The sequence below is a fragment of the Ammospiza caudacuta genome, chromosome 7, assembly GCF_027887145.1.
Source record: "Ammospiza caudacuta isolate bAmmCau1 chromosome 7, bAmmCau1.pri, whole genome shotgun sequence".
NCBI classification, from domain to species: Eukaryota; Metazoa; Chordata; class Aves; order Passeriformes; family Passerellidae; genus Ammospiza; species Ammospiza caudacuta.
In genome coordinates, this window is record NC_080599.1 from 19369906 (window position 1) to 19390251 (window position 20346).

Here is a 20346-nt window from a genome sequence, read left to right on the forward strand (position 1 = left end):
AAACTCTTTAATAACCATCTCCATGTACCCATCACCTCCTTGGGAGAGCTGTAGGATGGGCACAATCTACAGAGGAGTTACAGCCACCAAATGGAAAAAAATCAAAATTAGTTTGGCTCTTCAGAACCAAGACACTTCATCCTGAGACTAGCAGGCTTTGCTAGTTCAATTATTCCTCAAACTGCTCCTCTTTAAAACCTAAGAAAGTCTTTCCAAAACTACACCAAAGCTGAGTCTGTGAGGTGGGAAACACACCATGACACAAGACAGCCATTTTAGGGCATTATCCTATAAAAATGGAATTTGGGGATGCCAGAAATGGGCATCCACAAATATGTCAGCATCAGTTTTAACAGACATGCAACAGCAATCTAAATAGAGCTAAGCTAAGTAAGCAATGAAAAGCAACCCAAATTAGCCACCCACAAAAAATTCTCAGCTCAGAAAGTACTTCAAAGCATGTGTTACTTTGAACCAGCAATCTACAGAGCAAGCAAATCTGCTGCCTTAGAAAGGCTGCAAGGCACCTTGTGGAACCCATTTTTTGGGAGAAATCAACTAAATCCTGGCTTTCCAACAGGAAAACCAGCAACAAACCACAACAGCTCAGGGAATTTTTGTTGGGAGCATTTTAAGGCTAACATGGCACCAAACAAACTTTTAGGATGATTACTGCAGAAAAAAAAATTATGTCAGTTCAATTTTTTTTTTTCTTGAGCACAAAAGAAAAAATAATTAAAAACCTCACAGATCCAAGTACAGCAAACCTTAAATTTGTCTCTAACCACAGATTTAAATATCTGCTTAACTGTATGTGCATGAATATTTCAATGCAACCATATTCCTGTGGAACAGCCCTGACAAAAGCAGCTTGATCAGCAGGCTCAATGAGAATCAGCATGACTTAAATGTGTCCACATAACAAGGGATTAAAAAGCCACAGACAGGTTAAATTCATACTGCCAATAAAGCTGTCAAAAATGCACTCAATACTTTCACACAGCTGCTTTCTTTCAGCTAAGATCATTTCTGGTGTCTCTAGTGCTTAGGAAATCTTCTCCTTTTTAGGTGACCTCAGGTAAGTGAGAGATTCTGGTCCCATTCCCTCCCCTCACAGGCAGAAATGATGCCAATGCAGCTATTTAGGAACTTTGGGTGGAAATAAAGCAGTTTTCATTTCATTCACTGGATTTTTTTGCATGTTTATAGCCAGAACAACAAATAAAGTTGTTCAGTATCCTCACAAATACTATTTAAATATTACCTACAACAATGCAGTTATCCAGGAATTCAATGCTTTCAATGTTTGTCTCTTTCTTCCATGTTTCACACCAATGGCCCAAGTTTGGTCTTAAGCTTTCTACTAAGTGAAGCTGTTCATCAACACACCCCTTACACTGACTTCTGCCTTTTACAAGGAGCTAAGGAGACAATTTAGAGATGCACTCAAGTATAAATACAGCTATTCTTAAAATAAAATGCTGAAATTAGGAAGTTCCTCCCTAAAAATTTCATTCAGTTCTCAACTACTGCACATGCAGAAGAATATCCCTGTCTGCTGTAGCTTTATAATGAAATACTGGTATTTCTATTGCAATGACAACTTTACAATGAAAACAAAAATTGATTTCAAATAATATTGATTTTCAAAGTGGAGTATCAAACAAGGTCAAATTAAGAAATTCCCTTCAGCCAATTTTGTGTCTGGTAATTCTTTGAATTTCCAGAGGTTAGATAATGAAAAATGGTACAAGAATCACCAGAGAGTTTTAACAAAAGTTTTTTTGGTATTCTGGACTAAAAGCCCAACATCTGCCACCTCAAGCAGCAGCACTTTTAAGCAAGTAAGACTCCTACAGAAAATACTACTCTGGTGGTCAGGTACCTTGAAGAAGTGAAACACATGATGTCCAAACTCAGTCTTAAGGCTCAAATCCTTAGCCAAAAAAAAAAAAATGATGACTGGTTTAAAAGATCTAGATAGAAGTGATTTTAATTAGCTTTGTGAGTTCAGAAAATCTACTTTCCTTTGGTTGTTATTTTCAAACTTCTTTGCAACGAGGAATAGTGCTAACTTTTTTTTTTTCTTTAGGCTATCAGACTGATGGAATTTGCATACAATCAAATAATAAAGAGAAGGGATTTAAAGGTTGGAGTTGTGAACCTGACTACACAAAGTCATGAGCATCAGAATGTGCCTGCATGTGCCAAATGCAGCCTGGGCTCAGCATTCCCCTCTGCTGGGATGGTCCAGACTGGTCCTGGCAGAGGCACAGCAGCTCAACACTGCAGCACAGTCTGTCTGTCTGTCTGTGCACAGGTTTGTAAGGCTGCTCACTGCTGATGGAGGTGATGTGGAATTGTGTTTAATCAAACAGCTCTCCACATGTTCTGCTTGCAGATTCCAAGAGTAACAAACATCTCACTTGTCTAATTCTTATCAGGGCAATTCCCAGTCTGGGTTGAGGCACAGCAAGGCAGCAATGCAAAACAAACCTTATTGCTCACTGGCACGTGGATAAAAAGCTGTCAGATGTCAAAGAGCCTCCTAAACTGTAGGATGGGAAGAGCACAGTGGAATATGGTGAGCAGGTAAATACAAGCACAGTACTGCAGGTGTCCAGTTCATTTTCCCATTTGTTCTACACAACCAGACCAGTGCAGAGAAACCCAACACCACAAGCACAGCCCGAGTGCAAATGAGGAGTTAACCACCAATACCCTGTACAAGAAACACTCCTTCAACAGCAGCCCTTTGTAAATTATCCCACTTTCTCTGCCAGAAAGGATTTTTCAAGACATTCCAGTAAAGAGACCGCCAGTGAGTGTCCCACCTAGGGCAGAACCCAACTGGACAAGGCAATGCACCAACCCAACACAGCTACAATTTAGACATTTTAAACATGTTCCAACCAAAAATCTATTCTTTTCTGAGAACCTAACATCCCAGATTTCTCTGCGGGTCACTTTTAGAGCAGGTTATTTTATTTCTTCTTAGCCTGACAATGTCTTTACGAGTCTTTTCTGATTTCTTTGACATCAAACATTAAGCAAATTTTTTTGCAAGACAGATTTTTGATTTTCCAGTTTCATGCAGCTGGTTAAGAAACTTTCATAAATTGTAAATTTTCAATTGAGGCAGGAGTTTTGAAGTTCTGGAAGAAAGCCAGGGCCAGAAAAAAACCCCAAACAGTTTCTATAGAATTAAAGAGAGCATCATAATGATAAGAGTTCTCATTATTTCTGGGAACAGAACAATGCAAGTGCTTTTGCCCAATTAGCTTTTCAACTTGCAGATGCCAAATGAGACTTATTTTTAAGATTTGCAAAACCATTTATTAAAGAAATTTCCATTATTTGGAAGAATGAGAAAACTTCAAAGCTCACCAAACTGAATTGCTGCCTATTTTTGAGCACAAGATAAGGGAATAAATCAAGGGTAATTCTTGCAGAAAGAAGCTGTGTACCTGCTATCAAAGTGCAGGATTCAAACAGCAGCCTGGGAGGCAACATTTTCTGTGAATACAGAACACTAGCATGACCTGTCTTTCCTGTCAGAAAGATTTTAAACTGAAAAAAATTACAACTATTTACCAAGCTTCTTCATAGCTCATTTAGATTTAGATTTCAGTTTATCCAGACCCCAGCAGCTCTCTGTAAAGGCATCTGTTAATGGTTAGGATCACAAACAATCCCATAAAAAATTACAAACACACTCAGCACACTGTCACAAGCACCACTTTGTCTCTTGCTCAACTGAACCACACCACCCAGCAGAAGCCTGGAAAGGCAAAAATATCAGCAAATCCTTCTCCCCACACACCAAGTGACATGGGGAGCATCTTCCTTGGTGGCATCCTGAGGAGTGGCTGCTGTGTCAGGCTGGGAAAATGGGGACAAAAGACAAATCCAGAGAGGCTACAGCAGCAGCCTCAGCACGCTGAGGTGAGCTGGGTGTGCTCCTCTGCAGCTGCTGCCTGGGGGAAATTACCAGAGGAACAGCTGAGCTGAGCAGGATCCCCTCCTGAAGCTGCTCCCAGTGATAAACTGGTGCAAAACACCTCCTTCTAGGAAGCTGATGAAAGAAAATCCATAAATACAGGAAAAAGGACCAGATTCCCAACAGATGAGCAGAAGCTGCAGCCATTTACAGCCAATGCCCATCCTTCCACTGTTTCATTTTTCCCTTACACTTTAATACTTACTGTAAAAACCTCTTTATTGCCAACCCTCACTGAGCTGGTGGAACATTTCAACCCTTCCCACCCACCCCATGTAAACCTGGGCAGTGGACAGAGAGCAGGACAGATCAGGAGAAAAAAGTTCAATCATTCCTTTGCTGGGAATAACTCTCTTCCAAAACTTCCATTTCCTACTCATTTACCACAATTTCCAGCCCCATGAAATAATTCATGTTTTTTCACAGAGGAAGTAAGACCTTTTGTCAGTGTTCTTCCCCAGGAACAACAACATTGAGCAGATTCCTCATCAAGCTTTTCTGTATCTTTAAAGTATCCCTGACCTCAACTGCAAATAAGTAAAAAAATTTTATACTTGTTTTTCCAAAGCCCCTATTCATAAATTAATGTTTAAATAAGAAATAATTACATGTAAGGGGTTTTACTTTGGAAATTTATTAGTTGCTTTGAAATAATGTTCAGGCAAGCTCCTCTGTTCATGAGCTCCTACAGAATATTCTGAGAGTGCACAAGAACCACTCTAGGGCCACATCCTTAAGGATTTCCCCTCTTCTTCAGAACACACGTGCCAAAATTATTCCCCTCTTTGCCAGCTTTTCCCCCCAATTCTTTTCTGTTCATCTTCTCAAGGTAATTTTGTTGTGAAGGGTCCAACCTGAAGATGAAAGCACTCAAGAAGAACCTACAGAAAAACCAGTTCTGAACTCTTGTACAACCTCAGCATTATATAAAAAAGTTTAAAACAGTTACTCTAATCACTTATGTAATGACTTAAGCTACTTGTCACATTTAAAACTTCCCACCTTGTCCAAATTCTTTGCTGCCCATTACTCCTATTATTCCTAACCAGACCCATGTACATCAAAAAACCCCACAATTTATTGTCTGTATTAAAGAGATGTAACAGCACATTTTGAAGGTTTTTAAGATACTCCCACTGTGATAGTGAGAGCCAGGGCTGCCAAACCCTCCAGCTTGCAACACACTGTCAGCAGCAGTACAAAAATCTCCCTGCAATGCAAATAAAGGTGGTACAATTTTGTTCCTCGGTGTGGTCCAGCTTGGAGAGAGCTCACAGGCACTCACAGGCTCTCTACCTGCTGCCCATTATCCTCTGGAGCTCTGGTTGCATGCTTCTGCCTGTGACTCACCCAGTTCTTGGAACAGACACATCTCCTTGCTCACTGAGGAATGCTCAGCATGGAAGAGATGCAGCTGCCAACAGCACACTGACAACAGCTCTGGACAGCAGCAGTTCATTACAGTAAGGGTGGGCTCCAGATCTCTGCTTCAGACTGGGTTTGACCACAAAAAGAAGGGGAAAAAAAGATGAGAAGCTAAATTCAAAAAGCCTTATCAGCACAGGCAGCTTTATGCATGTGTCTCTCAGCACCACAGAATCCATTTTCCATGGAAGTTAACTTGCATCTGCCAAATGGCTGCAGAGCAGCTTTAACATCTTCACTTGCTCTGGCTTCTGTTTATTCTGTTCAGAAAAAAAACCCAACCCACACATCCCTTGACACTTTGCTTTCAAGATGCAGTAAACAATTCAGGCTCAAGACATTATTAAAAAACATATCAAGGAACTTGTTGTTATCCAGAGCTTTGTGTGTCCCGTGAAGCTCTGTCCATGCTGGTGGCTTCATCCCTGGCATGAAAAACATCTCTTAACCAAGGTGACTCCAGCAAAGCAACCACTCAGAAATGCCACAAGCCAAAGGCAAGCTTTTCCTGCTAAAATACATCTTTCTTATTTGCATTGTCAAGGAAAAATGTTCTTGCTCCTTTTCACTAGAGGAATGTTCTTGCTCCTTTTCACTTCTGCTGTGCACAGCCTGTCCTAAACATGACTACAAAACAAGCCCTGTAAATCAGTATTTATTTATTTTTCAAAATGAAAGCATCAATTCGTTGATATTAAGACAGGTCCTTCAGTGAGTTTCAAACAGAAGTCCTAAAGCAGTATCAGGTCTTTAACTGAGAGGAAATTATTGGCACCTCAAACAAAAAGCAAATGTTGCTGCACTTCCACCTTAACTGAAGGCACAAATCATTTTAAGTGCATCTTAAATCATCACTGCTGCAAACATTCCTTAAAATTTTAACTGTAGACTGAAATTGTAAGTTAAAATGTACAAACAATAAAATCTAGCAACAGTCACTTGCTTACAAAATATGAATCTTAAATCAAGTGATGTATTTTGTAGTGATTTATTTGATTTCATGAGGACAGCCTGAGAAGGGCTGCACACAAAGTTTGGTTTGCTAACTTCAGCAAGCAGTGCAGCAAAAAAGGGCAGCCTAATCATTGCCAAATTACAATTTACAGCCCAACTTTGTAAAACCCCAGTGAGGCTGCCATTTCACTTGGGAATCAGCTGGACATTGATTAAACTGGTATTGAAGAGACCCCCTCTTCACTCAGTTACCCAGTTCTTCAGGCATCACTGCTGTAGCTGAACACAAAGTGCAGCCATTCCTGTCCCTGATGCTGGAAATGCAGCCCACATTATTTTCAAATAAACATCAGTTAAAATTTCTCACCATCATGCTGCAGACTGAAGACATGTAAGGCTGATTCTGCACTCTAATTTGCCTGTTAATCAAGGCAGTGGCAGATAATTTAAACCATGAACAATGGGAATGTTAAACAGTTTCTCCCTCCAGTGTGTGTTTGCAATGTGTAACAGACGAGCTCGTTAGCACTGACTTAGAATGTTATGTAATGGCTGAGGTATTTGTAATAAAAACAGTCTATTTCTGTTAGCCTGTTCTTCAGAGACATAAAAGCTGTCTTCATCTGATTTTTATTAGGACTTCATCTTCCTCTGCTCTTGATGCATTTTTTAAGACTCCTGTGCACTCCATTTTCATTTCACCAATGCTCAGTGTTATTTTCTTTTCTCCCACGTCCTCACACGAATTTCAGCTTTTATTTTCACACTGCTTTCAGCTATGAGCTTCCAGGGCATTTTGCAAAACCCAAACCCAAAAAACAATGAGAGCACACGAAGCTGAGCAAAGGAAAAATTTCCTACAGAGGATGAACTGGTTCTACCAGTAAAACACCACCAGCAGTGCTGTCATTACAAGCCCAGCATCCATCCTCAGCTAGTGGGAAGGTGCTGGAGTTTTTCCCCTCAAACCCTCCACCACTGCAGGAGCCTCTGAAGAGAAGTGTTTTTCCTACACAAGGATTTCCTCCTCTGCAAGAGCACACTGTGCAAGGCTTGAACTCTTGGGTGAGATTTTGATCTCCTCATTTTATCCACAGCACCCCTTATATGGTATTTATCCTATCCTCTCTCCACTCTCACATCCCTGCCATTCCTTAGCCTGGAAATCAGCCTGGAGCAAAGCAATTCCCAGTCCTGCAGGACACCTGGCTGAAATGGGCCCCACAGACCAGAATCCTGCTCTGGCTTCCATTCTTTCTCTTAACTGCCACCCAGAATTCATCCAGACAGCCTCAAACCCACAGGGAGCTCCCTCTGGAATTGCATCATCCCTCCCTTGCTCACTTTGCCAGGGACACAGGACCCATGGAAGGTGCATCCCATAAATCCCTAGCACTGGTGCAGGAGTTAAAACTGCAGTTAAAAGTTAAAACTGGAGACTGATGCAACATTCTGCTCTACAAAAAAAACCAGGGCTCCCATTATGGAAAGTCTAATTGAGAGCAAAGATATTATAAATTGCTACTAAACTGCCAAGACACAGAATATTTATATTAGCAAGAGTCACAGAAGCAACTGTATATTGAGTTATACATATTTCATGGCCTATTATCTACAAAAGCCAAGAAATTCATACAGGCAAATCCACCCAGCAAGGCAGAGCTTGAGGTGGCAGACAGAGCCTCAATCCTCTAAGAGAGAACCAAGCTCTCACTTCAGTTTTAAGAGTCACCTCTCAAGCCCACATCACCAAATCACCTTCCCACTTAACATTCATCCAACTCCCAAAACTTTGAGATTCTTTATTCTCAACCAAATGGTTGCAGAGTTGCACCAAAACACCACAAAATTAATGCAGAAGCAAAATTCTCCAGACTACAGAATTAAAAAAAAAAAAATAAAAAAATCTGACAGGCACACAGAGCTCCTGGCAGTCAGTATTTAAGGTCAATCCTTTTGTTTCTCATACATGGACAAATGAGATCATGTCCTGTTTCCTGCCCCTTCAGAAGCAGTTTCTTGTCTGAGCACAGAGCTCTTGAAGATGAAGCAGGCCAGGTGCCTCACTGCACAAGGAATAAAAACTATTAAAAATCACAGCCTCGTTCCTTCTGTTGGAAATGTTGCTGGAATATACCTATTTAACCCCAATAATCAGGGCTACAAGGAGAAAAATACTTGAAAATACTGACTTCAAGACATTCCACCGAATAATATATTTACAGAACCCACGTGAAACACAAAAAGGAAGAAAAGCCATGATGCTCCATTCGGGGCTCAGCACCACGCTCTGGTGCACGTCCCCTTTATCGGGAAGAGGGCCCAAACTATTCTCTTTTAGCCTGAAAATGATCTTTTAGCCTGAAAATCTTCAATCCCCGCATCCCTGGATGATGCCCACTGCAGAGCAGCTGCCTGAATTTCAGCCGTGTCATCTCAGCACGCTCCCCCATCCTCTGAGCGCTCTCCAGGAGCGCACCCCGACCCCGGGAGCACAAACAATGCCTTCCTTCACTCACCCCGCACCAAACCCCCCCCCCCCAGAGCCGCCTTTTACCGTAGGCGAGGAGCCAGAGAGGCCGGGATGCGGATCCCAAGTTGGAAAAGCGAGGCGCTCTGCCTCTACAGCCGCAGGACAGGGCTGCGCTCCCCCCGCGCTCCTGCAGAGGAATCACAGCGCGCAGCGAGCGCCAACGCGCGCAGGGCTCGGCGCCTTCCTGGGAACCCCAGAGCGAGAAAGGCAGGGGGAGAGGAAGGAAGGAAGGAAGGAAGGAAGGAAGGAAGGAAGGAAGGAAGGAAGGAGCAGACCGAGCGCTGTTGAAAAAAGGAGAAAAGCGGAGGGCAAAAAGGAGAGCGGGAGAAGGAAGCAGCAGCCGCGCAGGAGCGCTCCCGGCACGGCCGCCTCTCCCGCCGGCCCCGGGCGCGGCCCGGGCTGTGCCCGGCGGGGCGCGGCCGGCCCCGAGCGCCAATGCGGGGCGGCCCGGCGAACCCCGGCCCGGCCGCCCGCCCCGCTCCGCCCGGCGGCTGTGCCGGCCCGGGGCGCCCCTCACCCGCCGGCCGCGGGCCCGCCCGGGCGGAAGCCGCCCCCGCCCGGGGCCATGCGGCGCAGGCCGCCCGCCCGCTCCTGCCGGCGCCGTGCCGCCACGCGAGCCCGCGCTCCGCCGCGGGGAAGCGGAGGAGCCGCGCCGCTTACCGGGCGCGCTGGGCGGCGCTCGGCTGCCCGCGGGTCCCGGTGCCGGCGGGGCCGCTGCTTCTCCCGGCGCCGCCGCCTCGGCCGCTCGCACACAGGGGCCAAGATGGCGGGCGGCCAAGCCGGGCGCCAACGACGTCTGACGTCACCGCGCACAGCGCGAGCCGCCGGGACCGCCCCCGCGTCGCCGGTCACGTGACGGAGCCGTGCCGCAATCGCGCGGGCTCCTGGGGACAGGAGCGCCCCCTGGCGGCGCGGGCGGAGGGCGGGGCCGAGCGGAACCGGCCCCGGCCCCAGCCCGGTCCTGTCCCGGTCCTGTCCCGGTTCTATCTCAATCCTGTCCTGGTTCTATCCCGGTCCTGTCCCGGTCCTGTCCCGGTTCTATCTCAATCCTGTCCTGGTTCTATCCCGGTCCTGTCCCGGTTCTATCTCAATCCTGTCCTGGTTCTATCCCGGTCCTATCCTGGTTCCTATCTCTGTTCCCATCCCAGCCCCAGCCCGGTTCTGTCCCGGTTCTATCTCAATCCTGTCCTGGTTCTATCCCGGTCCTGTCCCGGTTCTATCCTGTTCTATTCTGGTTCTAGCCCGGTCCTGTCCCGGTTCTATCCTGGTTCCCATCTTGTCCTATCCCGGTCCTGTCCCAGTCTTGTCCCAACCCCATCCTGGCCCCATCCTGGTCCTATCCCAGTTCTATCCCAGTCCTGTCCTGGTTCTATCCCAGCCCCATCCCAGCCCTATCCTGGTCCTATTCTGGCCTCATCCTGGTTTCCATCTCGGCCCTATCCTGGTCCCATCCCTGCTCCCATCCCAGCCCCATCCCAGTTCCCATCCCAGTACTATATTTGTTCCCATCTGGTCCCATCCCAATCCCATCCTGGTCCCATGCTGGTTCCCATCTTGGCCCTATCCCGACCCCATTCCAGTCCTATCCTGGTTCCCATCCCGTTCCCATCCCATCCCCTTCCCAATCCCCATCCTGGCCCCTTCCCTGTTCCCATCCTGGTTCCTATTCCAGCCCCATCCCTGTTCCCATCTTGGCCCCATGCCAGTTCCCATCTTGGCCCTGTCCCATCCCACTTTCCATCCCTGTTCTCATCCTAGTCCTATCCCTGCTCCCATCCCAGCTCCACCTTGCTTCCCATCCTGGTCCCCATCATAGGAATTCAGGGTTCCCTATAATCCTAAGGCTGCTGGGGCAATGTCAGGGATCCCTGCTTGGCTTTGTTGCTGTATGTATAATTAATTACTGTATATCAATATATGAACATATAGAACATTTCTCATATACCTTATTTGTTGATATTTCTATCTATACAATGGATAGATTAGGGCAGGACTCTCCTCTCTGTCACAGCTTGGGATCCACCTCACACCCCCTGATAATGAACCATCAATAAATCCATCAGCAAAGAGCAGATCTGTGAGGTTTATTTGTGGCTCCCTCCTTCACGTCCCAAAAGTTACCAGACACAGAATAGCTCTCTTCAGACAGTTCATGTTTCATGAAACCTCAAGGTGGTGTGGGTCCTGCCCAAATTTCAGGGAGCAGGAAATTTCATTTCTCCAAAGGCTGGCTTCATGCTCAGAATGGTTCAGGTGAGCTCTCTGTGTCACCTTTGGTGCAATGTCAGAAGGAACATTGTCACTATAGGGTGTGACACAGTGCAAAACACCAAGACTCCATCAGAAGGGTGCATAAGAGAGATTTATTACAGCAACATGTTGCCTTTGTGGTTTTTCAAGATATTTACATTTACTGAACAGACACATTCACTGCCCGTTGGTCATAAGAAAGAAACAAAGTTCTCAGTAGGTGAGCAAGGAGCCAGGTCACTCTGTGTGAGCCAGCTCGAGTCCGTATCTTTGAACTTTCCCTCTTCCATCACGTTGTCATGGGGACAGCCTTGGTGTCTTCCTGGAGACAATTACGGGGCTTTCCTTATCTTCAGGAAGCCTTTGCTGGCTCACAAGAGCAGCACAAAATGCCTTTCCTACAGAACATCAGCAGGAGATGGCTGGACACATGTCACCCTGATTTTTTAAGATTTTCTAAGCCTTCTGATGTTTACATTCTTGTAACAAACTTTCTCACACACTTTCTGTAAATAACTTATTGTTTTGCATTCTTTTATGGAGGAAGAGAAATTTGATGGACTGTTGGTTTGTCCAGTGTCATTGGAGAGGTGGCACTGTCATCCTCCAACCCACTGTCACTTTTAGAAAACGATAAATGTTAAGGTCAGAAAATAAACTTTCCTTTTCTTCACCTTGAGAGCAGCAGTGTGTGCTTGTGTTGTTCCATGTCCTATAGTGACAGACACAGACAGCCCCAGGCTCCTGCTGGTGCAAGCTCCATCCCTCTGGCAGCACCTGGCTGTTCAAGGCAAGATGTTTTCCATTACCATCTGTACGGCAGATTCCCTTTGTCAAGTGGGCAGTTTGCCTTATCTCTCTCTTGGAGTGACCACAATCACACCTCCCTCGGGTGGGGACATTGCTGATAACAGCTATTGAATGTCACTGCATGGGTGATAAGAACTATAACATCCCATTGGGAGATGTGAGCCCAGAGGGAGGAGCCAAGCATTCCTACCTGGATACAATCTGAGGTTTCAAACATTCCTACCTGGATACAATCTGAGGTTTCAAACATTCCTACGTGGATACAATCTGAGGTTTCAAGCATTGCTACCCAGATATAATCCAGAGGTTCTGAGACACCAGCACGGCTTCTCCACTGGATTCCTCAGAGGAACAGCAGCTGTCTCTTCTCCCACTGGATCTTCAGAGGAAGAATACACCCTTCTCTACAGATCCCTGCTCCAACAGAACCACTCCTGACACTGCAGGAGGGCTGCAGCCACATTTCCAATGGGACTGCCACCAACACCCTGACCCACAGGGTGTCAGGTTGGGTTCTGACTCTGTCAGTGTTGTTCTAGTGTACTGCACTGTTTATTTTATCCTTTATTTTTTCTTCCCTATTAAAGAACTGTTATTTCCTGCTCCCATATTTTTTACCTGAGAGCCCCTTAATTTAAATTTTATAGCAATTCAGAGGGGTGGGGAGGGTTTACATTCTCCATGTATTACATTCTCCAGGGGAGGCTCCTGCCTTCCTTAGCAGACTCCTGGCTTTCCAAACCAAGACACTGGCACAGCTCTGCACCATGCCCGCATCACCTGGCATCGCATCTCTCCATGTTCCTCCTACAGCCGGGGGCTCCAGCCTGCCTGGGGGTGTTTGGAGCAGAGCCAAGCTGCAGTGAGAGCTGCTGGCAGAGCCAGGAGGCACATCCAGCTCCATCCCCAGGAGCTGCTGGAGCTGTCACGTAGTACTCGGGTCCTCAGGGGCCGCAGGGAGCGCTGCCACTGGGTGAGGATGGCAGCTCTGGCCCCGATCCAGCTGCCCCTGCCCTGCAGCCGGTACTGGTAGGGGGAGCAGGGCCCAAAGAAGATGGCCAGGCCCAGCTTGGGATCTGTCAGCAGCAGCTTCAGCACACTGGGTTTGACGCCGGCGCACGCAGCGATTTTGTCCACATAGCTGATGAAACTCATCTTCAGGTTCTCCCTCTCAGATGGGTTCCTTTGATGGGATGTGAGAAACAAAAGTCAGGTGGCATCATCTTCCTTCATTTCCCAGCTCCATGGGCACCAAAAGCCTCAGGTTCAGATACCAGGTGAGCCCCAGGCTCTGGAGCAGAGCCCTCTAAGCCCCAAACAAAGCCAAAAACACTGAAGGAGCCTCTGTGGGGTTGATGCTAGCAGTTCCCTGGGGCACAGGATAAGCAGAAACCTGTTTTGTCTCTGCAGCATAGTTGTGGCTTCAAAATCAGCTCTAACTTAACAGTAGCATCATCGTAATGCCACAAGCAGCCTGCTGTGTCCTTCCCTGAGGTTCAGGGGTGTGGATTTGCCTGATTTCGAGAAGTAGAGATATAGACTTTCAGAGATAACCATGCCAAGGGGAAATCTGGGAAATGCAGAAAGCTTCCCATGCTGGGAGGGACCTCCAGGATTTCTCTGCTTGAAACCTTATCTCCCTCACAAGAAGGAAGGACGTGCTGATCTGCTTGAGGAAAGTTTGGGACAGCCTCAAGTTTGTTCCCTGTGCATCTCAGGCTTCCATATTTCTGTGTAACAGCAATTTCCATATTTCTGTGTAACAGCACCATGGTGCAGTCATTGGGCTCCTGCTCATAACCCCTGTGGCTCTGTTTTGTCCCAGCTTTTCCCCCATGTCCCATGAGCCAGCCCTGCCCTGCTGGCAAACCCAACCCCAACGTTTCCTCCTTGCCCCATCATCATCCATCCCACATCCCCGTGGACACATCTCCACCTCCTGTAAAATCAATCCCAGTGCCAAGGAGGCAGGCTGCCAGCTCCCACACACACAGCAGCCTGGTGGGACACTCACCTTGACCTGCCAAAAAGTGACACAAAGTGTTCCCCACCCACACTTCCCGGCTCCAGGGGGGTGCTGGATGGAATCTGGACGGAACCCAGCTCTCCCCAGGGCCTGGATTTGGGAGGGAGAAGCCACGAGATGGCACCCTCAGTCTGGAGGAAACCAAACCTTCATCTGGATGTGCTGGGAACAAGGACATGGCTGGGAAGCCTGGCAGGGGGGGATCTCCAGAGAACGGGAGAGAAAGGGAGGGAGCAAAGGAGATGGGAAGGGAGGGAAGGGGAGTTGGTGTCTTGTTCCATAAAGGAGCCATGGGAGCATTTTCCCAGCCCACTGTGGGTGGTGAGGTAATAAATGCAGAGTTGGGTGGGCTGAGCAGGTCCCTGCCATGTCAGCCATCAAGTTCCCCCCTTCCCTGAGCTTGTCCTGGCACACAGAACCTGTCTCATCCCGACTGCAGGAGCATCACACACCTTTTGACTGCTGGCTTCCTCTTCAAAACCTCAGCCATCATCCTGCTGGGGGGAGGCAGCTTGTTCCAGCCTGAGAACAGAGAAACCAGCAACTGCCCATGAAATCAAAATAAATAAGAATCTTGGGATTTTAACTCTTGGTCTTTTCTATTTTGTATCAGGAGGAGATACCACGGATGCAAAGAAAAATGTTTTCCAAATGCCTCAATTTAGTTTCAACCTGCACTTTATATGAGCCAATTTGTTAAGTCTAGAAGGGGTCTCATTAACTGATTTGAAGCTGGATTAGAGCTTTATATTATCTTTTCACTTTCTGAAAGCTTGAAGTCTCAATTATGTCAGAGTTTTTGATTCTAGCAGGGGTAAACCTAGACAATATTCATAATTATATAATAGCTCCAGCAGCACCTTAAGAGACATGTTCAGCTCCTTCCCAAGATCCCGGCACCTTTCCTGAGGTGTGGGATGCAGCTGGTGGACAGAAGCTACCCACAGAGCTGAAATATACCCTAAGCTGTGTGGGCAGCAGCTCAGGCTGCCCCAAACCTCCCAGCCAGAAGATCTCCCCCATGTCCTACCTGCAAAGACCCCTGTGACCCAGCGAGCCTGCATCTCTGAGCCCACCATGATGGAGCCTGTCAGCTGGATCAGGCCAATGATGGCCAGTGTGGGCTGCTCCAGCTGGGGAGGGAAGATGCAGTTGTAGAGGGAACGGTTGTCGTGGATGGAGCCCCGAACAGACTCCTCCAGGAAGGGGAAGGAGAAGTTGTAGCCCGTGGCAAAGAGCACCACGTCAATGTTTCCTTCGGTTGTGCCGTCTTCAAAAACAGCAGAGCTTTCAGTGAACTCCTTCACGTTGGGCTTCAACACCACAGCTCCAGAGAGGAGGCAGAAGGGCAGCTCTTCATTGATAATTATCTTAAATTTGGAGCTTGCAGCAGAGAAAAGAGAGGTGTTAATATCTGGGAGGGACCTAAAATGACTTTTTTTATGGTCAGAATTCCCCTCCGATGGTTTGCTATCCCAAAAATATCCCCCAAAACTGAGAATTAAGCATTTCATATTATAAAGACCCCCTGAGCACCCAACAAAACAACCAGAAAAATCCACCTTTTGCTGGAGGCCAAGCCATAGTTTGTGTGGTTGAACCATGAATTGAACTTCCGAAACTTGATCCTCCTTGTGAGGGCTGATGGGAGAAGCCAGTCCAGGAGGGAGTTGAAGCGGGTGGTGCTGACCATGTCCATGGGGAAGCCCTGGTCTGAGACCCGGCTGACGACCCATGTGTGGCTCCTGGTGCTGAGGAACACCTGGGGGAAGAGCAGGTCTCAGCCTCCTGCCCAGGCATCTGCTTGGTTTTGCCCCAAGTGGCAAATCCCATCTCCTGCACTTGAGCTAACACAAGGGGAGGAGATGACATCCAGATGAACCAAACAGCTTTGATAAAGTTCCCACAGCTGCTCAATTGCCACTCCTCAGGCAGCCCAAACTCTCCAGGAGTTGTAAAGCTTCTTCAACTGCCCTCAGTGAGAAGTGGAATTTATAGAGGAACCTGGGGGCAGAGCTCCCTGAGGTACCTTGAGCTGATGCCTCAGGTTTGGGCTTTTATATTTTTCAGGTTCTGTGCTGCTTTAGTGTGTGGGTCTGAGCTTCATATGAGGGGATGGTGAGCTCTGTGCACAGAGCAGGGAGACAAAACAATTCCTGCTCTAGCTGGGCACCAAGGACAAATGACCCAAATCTCAGGCCCAAGAGCACAAACAACGTGGGCTGGAGAGAGGAAACAAGAAGGATGGGACTGCATGGGCTGGAGCTGGAATTGAACAATTAACTCCAATACACAAATGGAGCAGAACTTATAAAGGTGACAGACCCCATGACCGGTCGTGCATTTTTGTGGCCATTCTGGGTTGTGCTGCCAAAGATGGATCCATTGAGGCCTCTTAATAAACCCCTATTTTATTCTTTAACTCTGTCCAGCCTCTGTTCTGGGTCAGCCCTCACAAGGCATCAGAGCCACTGGCTCTCAGAGGCCCTGTTTGGAGCAGCATGGAGCTGTACCTTGGTGGAGGCCCTGTCTGGAGCACCATGGAGCTGTACCTTGGCAGAGGCCCTGTCTGGAGCACCATGGAGCTGTACCTTGGGGGAGGCTCTGTCTGGAGCACCATGGAGCAGCAGAGGCCCTGTCTGGGGCACCATGGAGCTGCACTTTGGCAGAGGCTCTGTCTGGGGCACCATGGAGCTGCACCTTGGGAGAGGCTCTGTCTGGGGCACCATGGAGCAGCAGAGGGCCTTTTTGGGGCACCATGGAGCTGTACCTTGGGGGAGGCTCTGTTTGGGGTACCATGGAGCTGTACCTTGGCAGAGGCCCTGTCTGGGGCACCATGGAGCGGCAGAGGCCCTGTCTGGAGCACCATGGAACTGTACCTTGGCAGCCACTCGGCTCAGCTCCACGGAGAGGTCCCCGCCAGTGTTGCCGATGCCAAGCACCAGGACACGCTTCCCTCGGAAAGCCTGCACGTCCCTGTACTCCCAGCTGTGCAGATACTGGCCTTTAAAGTGACTTTCAATGCCTAGGCAGAGAGCAGGGAGCATTTCCTACTGCCAGATACATTTACTCACCCCAGCCTCATGCTCAGATCCTCTGCAGCCCCCAACTGTCCCTGCTCCCACCTCCCCTGGCAGCTGAGAAGCCCATGGAAGTGCCCTGTACCTCCTCAGCTCAGTCTTGCTTTGCAAATCCTAAGGGAAAAGCCTGGCTGCACCTTTACAAGGTGTTTTTTCGATTCCCTGCAATGCCCCCCACCATTTCCATGGGGCTTCATGGAACAGGCAGGCTCACAGAGGAAAATCCAACCAGGGACTGGGGGAACCAAATCCAGCCATGGCTGCTGGGGGAACCCCACTGCTGGGACAGGCCTTACCTGGGAAAGAAGCCAGTGGCAAGTAGGGCTCCTGGTAATGGCCGGTGCACACCATGACAGCGTCAAAGACGTGGGACTCACGGACACCGTGGCTCTCGGTGACCACCTCCCACCGGCCTGAGGTGCTGAAATCTGGGCACTTCCTCACACTGAGGACTGTTGTCTTGCACAGAAGCCCAAGAGAACAGCAGTCAGGGATCATAGAGACGTGCCTGTGAAATGCTGGGTCCCTGGGGAGCTGCGTGACACTTCTGAAGCTGTTAAAGCCCACCCTGCATTTCTCCTGGTGATGGCACTGGGGGGCAAGGCTGTGTTAAACCAGCGTTAGTTAAAACATGGGCCTAAAGTCTGCATTCAGGACTCAAAAGGCCCTTGAGGGCTGGCACCCAGCCTGGTCCCATCCCACCTCCAATCTGCAGCTGTGCATGGTTCTTCTCCCCATGGGTTTGAGGTCCCTGCTTGTCGGAACCCAGGACATTGCTCTGGCTGCCCTGGGTGATTCCAGACCCTGGCAGGGGGCTCAGAGACCTTGGCACAGAGTCACAAACACCTGTGCCTTTGATTTTAGCCCATGGAAATGATTACCAACGTTGTGTGAGGATTTAAAAGCCACAAGAGTTTGAGTAGAATGATAGCTAATTTGTCACAGGGTGAAAAAGTAGAATTTTGGGGATTTAGAATGGGGGTTCAAGAGGCAAGATGGAGGAATCTGAGGGTGTCCTGTCCTTTTTCTTCTTCTTTCCCTCCATCTTCTGCTGTGATGGTGACACTTCTGGATTGGTTTAAAGTAGAGACAGACTGTCTAACATAGGTGATACGTATTGGAAAATTGTTGTAAATAAAGTACACGTAGTTCTTAGTATAAAAAGGTGACACCACCCCAAGGGCAGGGACTGTGCCATAACCCGACCTGCTGGACAGATCTCAGCAGGTCAGAGAAAGAATGGAACAGATAAGAGAAAATAAACAACATTGAAAAGCAGAGCTGAGGAATCTCAACTTCTTCTTTGGTCATGGGGCTGGGAAAAAAACTTTTTTACACCTTGGGAGCCATTGCAGCAACACAAAACCCGAGAGCTGCTCACCTGGAAGCGAATGTGCCGCAGGAGGTTGAAGTGCTGGGTGTACATCCTGAGGTATTCCAGGACCAGGCTGTGGGGCAGGTAGTTGGGAAAATCCTCTGGGAAGGGGAAGTCACTGAAGCAGGACATCTCCTTGGAGGTGTTGGTGATGACTGAGCGGTACACAGTGATCCTCTTGCTGTCTGTGGAGTCCTGTGTGAAGCCAGTGCTGATGTTTCCAGGTGTGCAGGGGAAGAATTTCTCCCCATCAAGTATATAAGTATTTTTCTTCCTCACATTTTGGTACAAGGAATAAGCCAGGACTAGCACTTGGAGACAATCATTACTGCTCCCTCTGTATGATTAAGCTCTTTTCTGACCCAGAGATGGGGCAACTGAGAGGCATTTTAAAACTTTTATTCTATTTTTAGTCTCACTTGAAGGGTGAGACAGTACAGATGTTATAATTCCCACCATCACAATCAGAAGCCAACTAATTCTTAATTACAGTACACTATAAGCGTTTCTTGGCCTATCGGTTTTTGCTACACCATGCTGTAAATGCCTTAAAGCCAATTACCTAAAATTACCCCTCGTGTATCCTACTACAATACATCTTTCATAGTTCTATTTCTCTAAAGTATCTAGTCTTATTTGCAAAATCATCCTTTGAAACTTGTTTCTTGTTCCATTTCTCTCTCAACAATGTCTGTCCTATTCCATGGCATATCTAAATCAGCATTTCTTATCTCAAGGTTTACATACAGATGCACACTATGTAAGCCTTCTGCCAGGTTTTGAGAATTCTCTACAAATCCATTTCCCACATTTCCTCCTCTCTCTTGAATGGAAAAAACTTCTTTGATGGTTTTGTTTATCGTTTTCAAGTGAAGTACATAAGGCACAATCATTAACATTGTCACTACAACAATCAAGGCATATAAACCTATTTTGCAAAGCTCCTTTAGCCAAGGTGCAAAACTCCATCCATTTCCCACCCCCTCCATTTCCTTCTCCATCTTGGAGTCAGGAGGAGCCCCAAGAGTGGGACAGGGACAGTCCCTGAGGGCAAGTCCACCCTTTCCTCTTTGCTGCAGTCCCAGAGCATCCAAGGAAGGGGATGGGAGGAATAGTGGATTTGTCTTTACAAACAAGCTGTGGGTCTGCTGGTAGATAAAACCAGCACTGGGAGAGAAAAGAAACAACGGGAAGGATTCCACTGACCGATGAATGGAAAAAGAGATTTGATTTTACAAATAAACTTTAGGTTTGCGGATAAATTAAATTAGATACTGAAAGATGAAAGAAACAATGGGGAATAAAACCCCCTAAATTCCAAAAGAATTAAAAATTAAAAGGGAAGGTTGTACATTACAGGGGAATCTTTGGGATCAGATGTTTTGGGAAGTCTGTACCTCTCAAGTCCCTCAGAAATGGGGAAAGAGAGAAGGGAAATGCAGCTGGGAAACTGGGATAAAAAGGGAGGATGCATCCTCCAAAAACTCGAGAGATCCCAGGAGAATGCCCCATGGCCTCTCCCTTTATTCAAATAAAATAAAAGGACTCCTCTGTCTCCTTTTTGGACATAAACCTCTGGTGTTTGTGGGTTAATTTTCCTGAGAGGGACAAGCCCGGGGGCAGACGCGGGAGGCACTGACCGTGTAGCGCCAGACGCCGCCGATGTCCTGGCTCTGCTCGAAGCACGTGGGCTCCAGCCCCTCATCCAGGCAGCACTTGATAGAGGCCAAGCCCCCAGCCCCAGCCCCAATCACAGCCACACGCCGGACCATGGTGGCCTGCAGCAGGTGACAGGCTGGTGTGACAGCAGCTGCAAGCACAACAGCCCAGGGATCAGCAGAAATGCCATTTCCTTCTTCCCATCCCCACCAAAACACCCCTGGTCTTCTCCAG

The 20346-nt window shown here is 47.6% G+C and overlaps 2 protein-coding genes across 9 annotated transcripts in view; both read right to left on the reverse strand.

Annotated features, from left to right (window-relative positions):
• Positions 1–9706, reverse strand: part of PRRC2C (proline rich coiled-coil 2C) — a 67760-nt gene extending 58054 nt beyond the window's left edge. For 7 of the 8 annotated variants that reach the window (XM_058808489.1, XM_058808491.1, XM_058808494.1 and 4 more), the window contains exon 1: positions 9573–9706. The gene's annotated coding sequence lies outside the window, so the exon portion shown is untranslated. Of the gene's footprint in view, positions 1–8936; positions 9131–9572 lie in introns of those variants that run through there. The other variant, XM_058808487.1, reaches the window with a different exon arrangement.
• Positions 9707–11311: 1605 nt separating this feature from the next.
• Positions 11312–20255, reverse strand: LOC131559927 (dimethylaniline monooxygenase [N-oxide-forming] 2-like). The gene is made up of 8 exons (XM_058808496.1): positions 20094–20255; positions 18460–18648; positions 17375–17537; positions 16878–17023; positions 15561–15760; positions 15029–15381; positions 14451–14520; positions 11312–13155 (listed from the first exon to the last, which is right to left on the reverse strand). Exons 1-8 carry the CDS (start codon positions 20223–20225, stop codon positions 12780–12782), a joined length of 1629 nt encoding a protein of 542 aa, XP_058664479.1. The 5' UTR covers positions 20226–20255; the 3' UTR covers positions 11312–12779.
• Between the last annotated feature and the right edge of the window lie 91 nt (positions 20256–20346).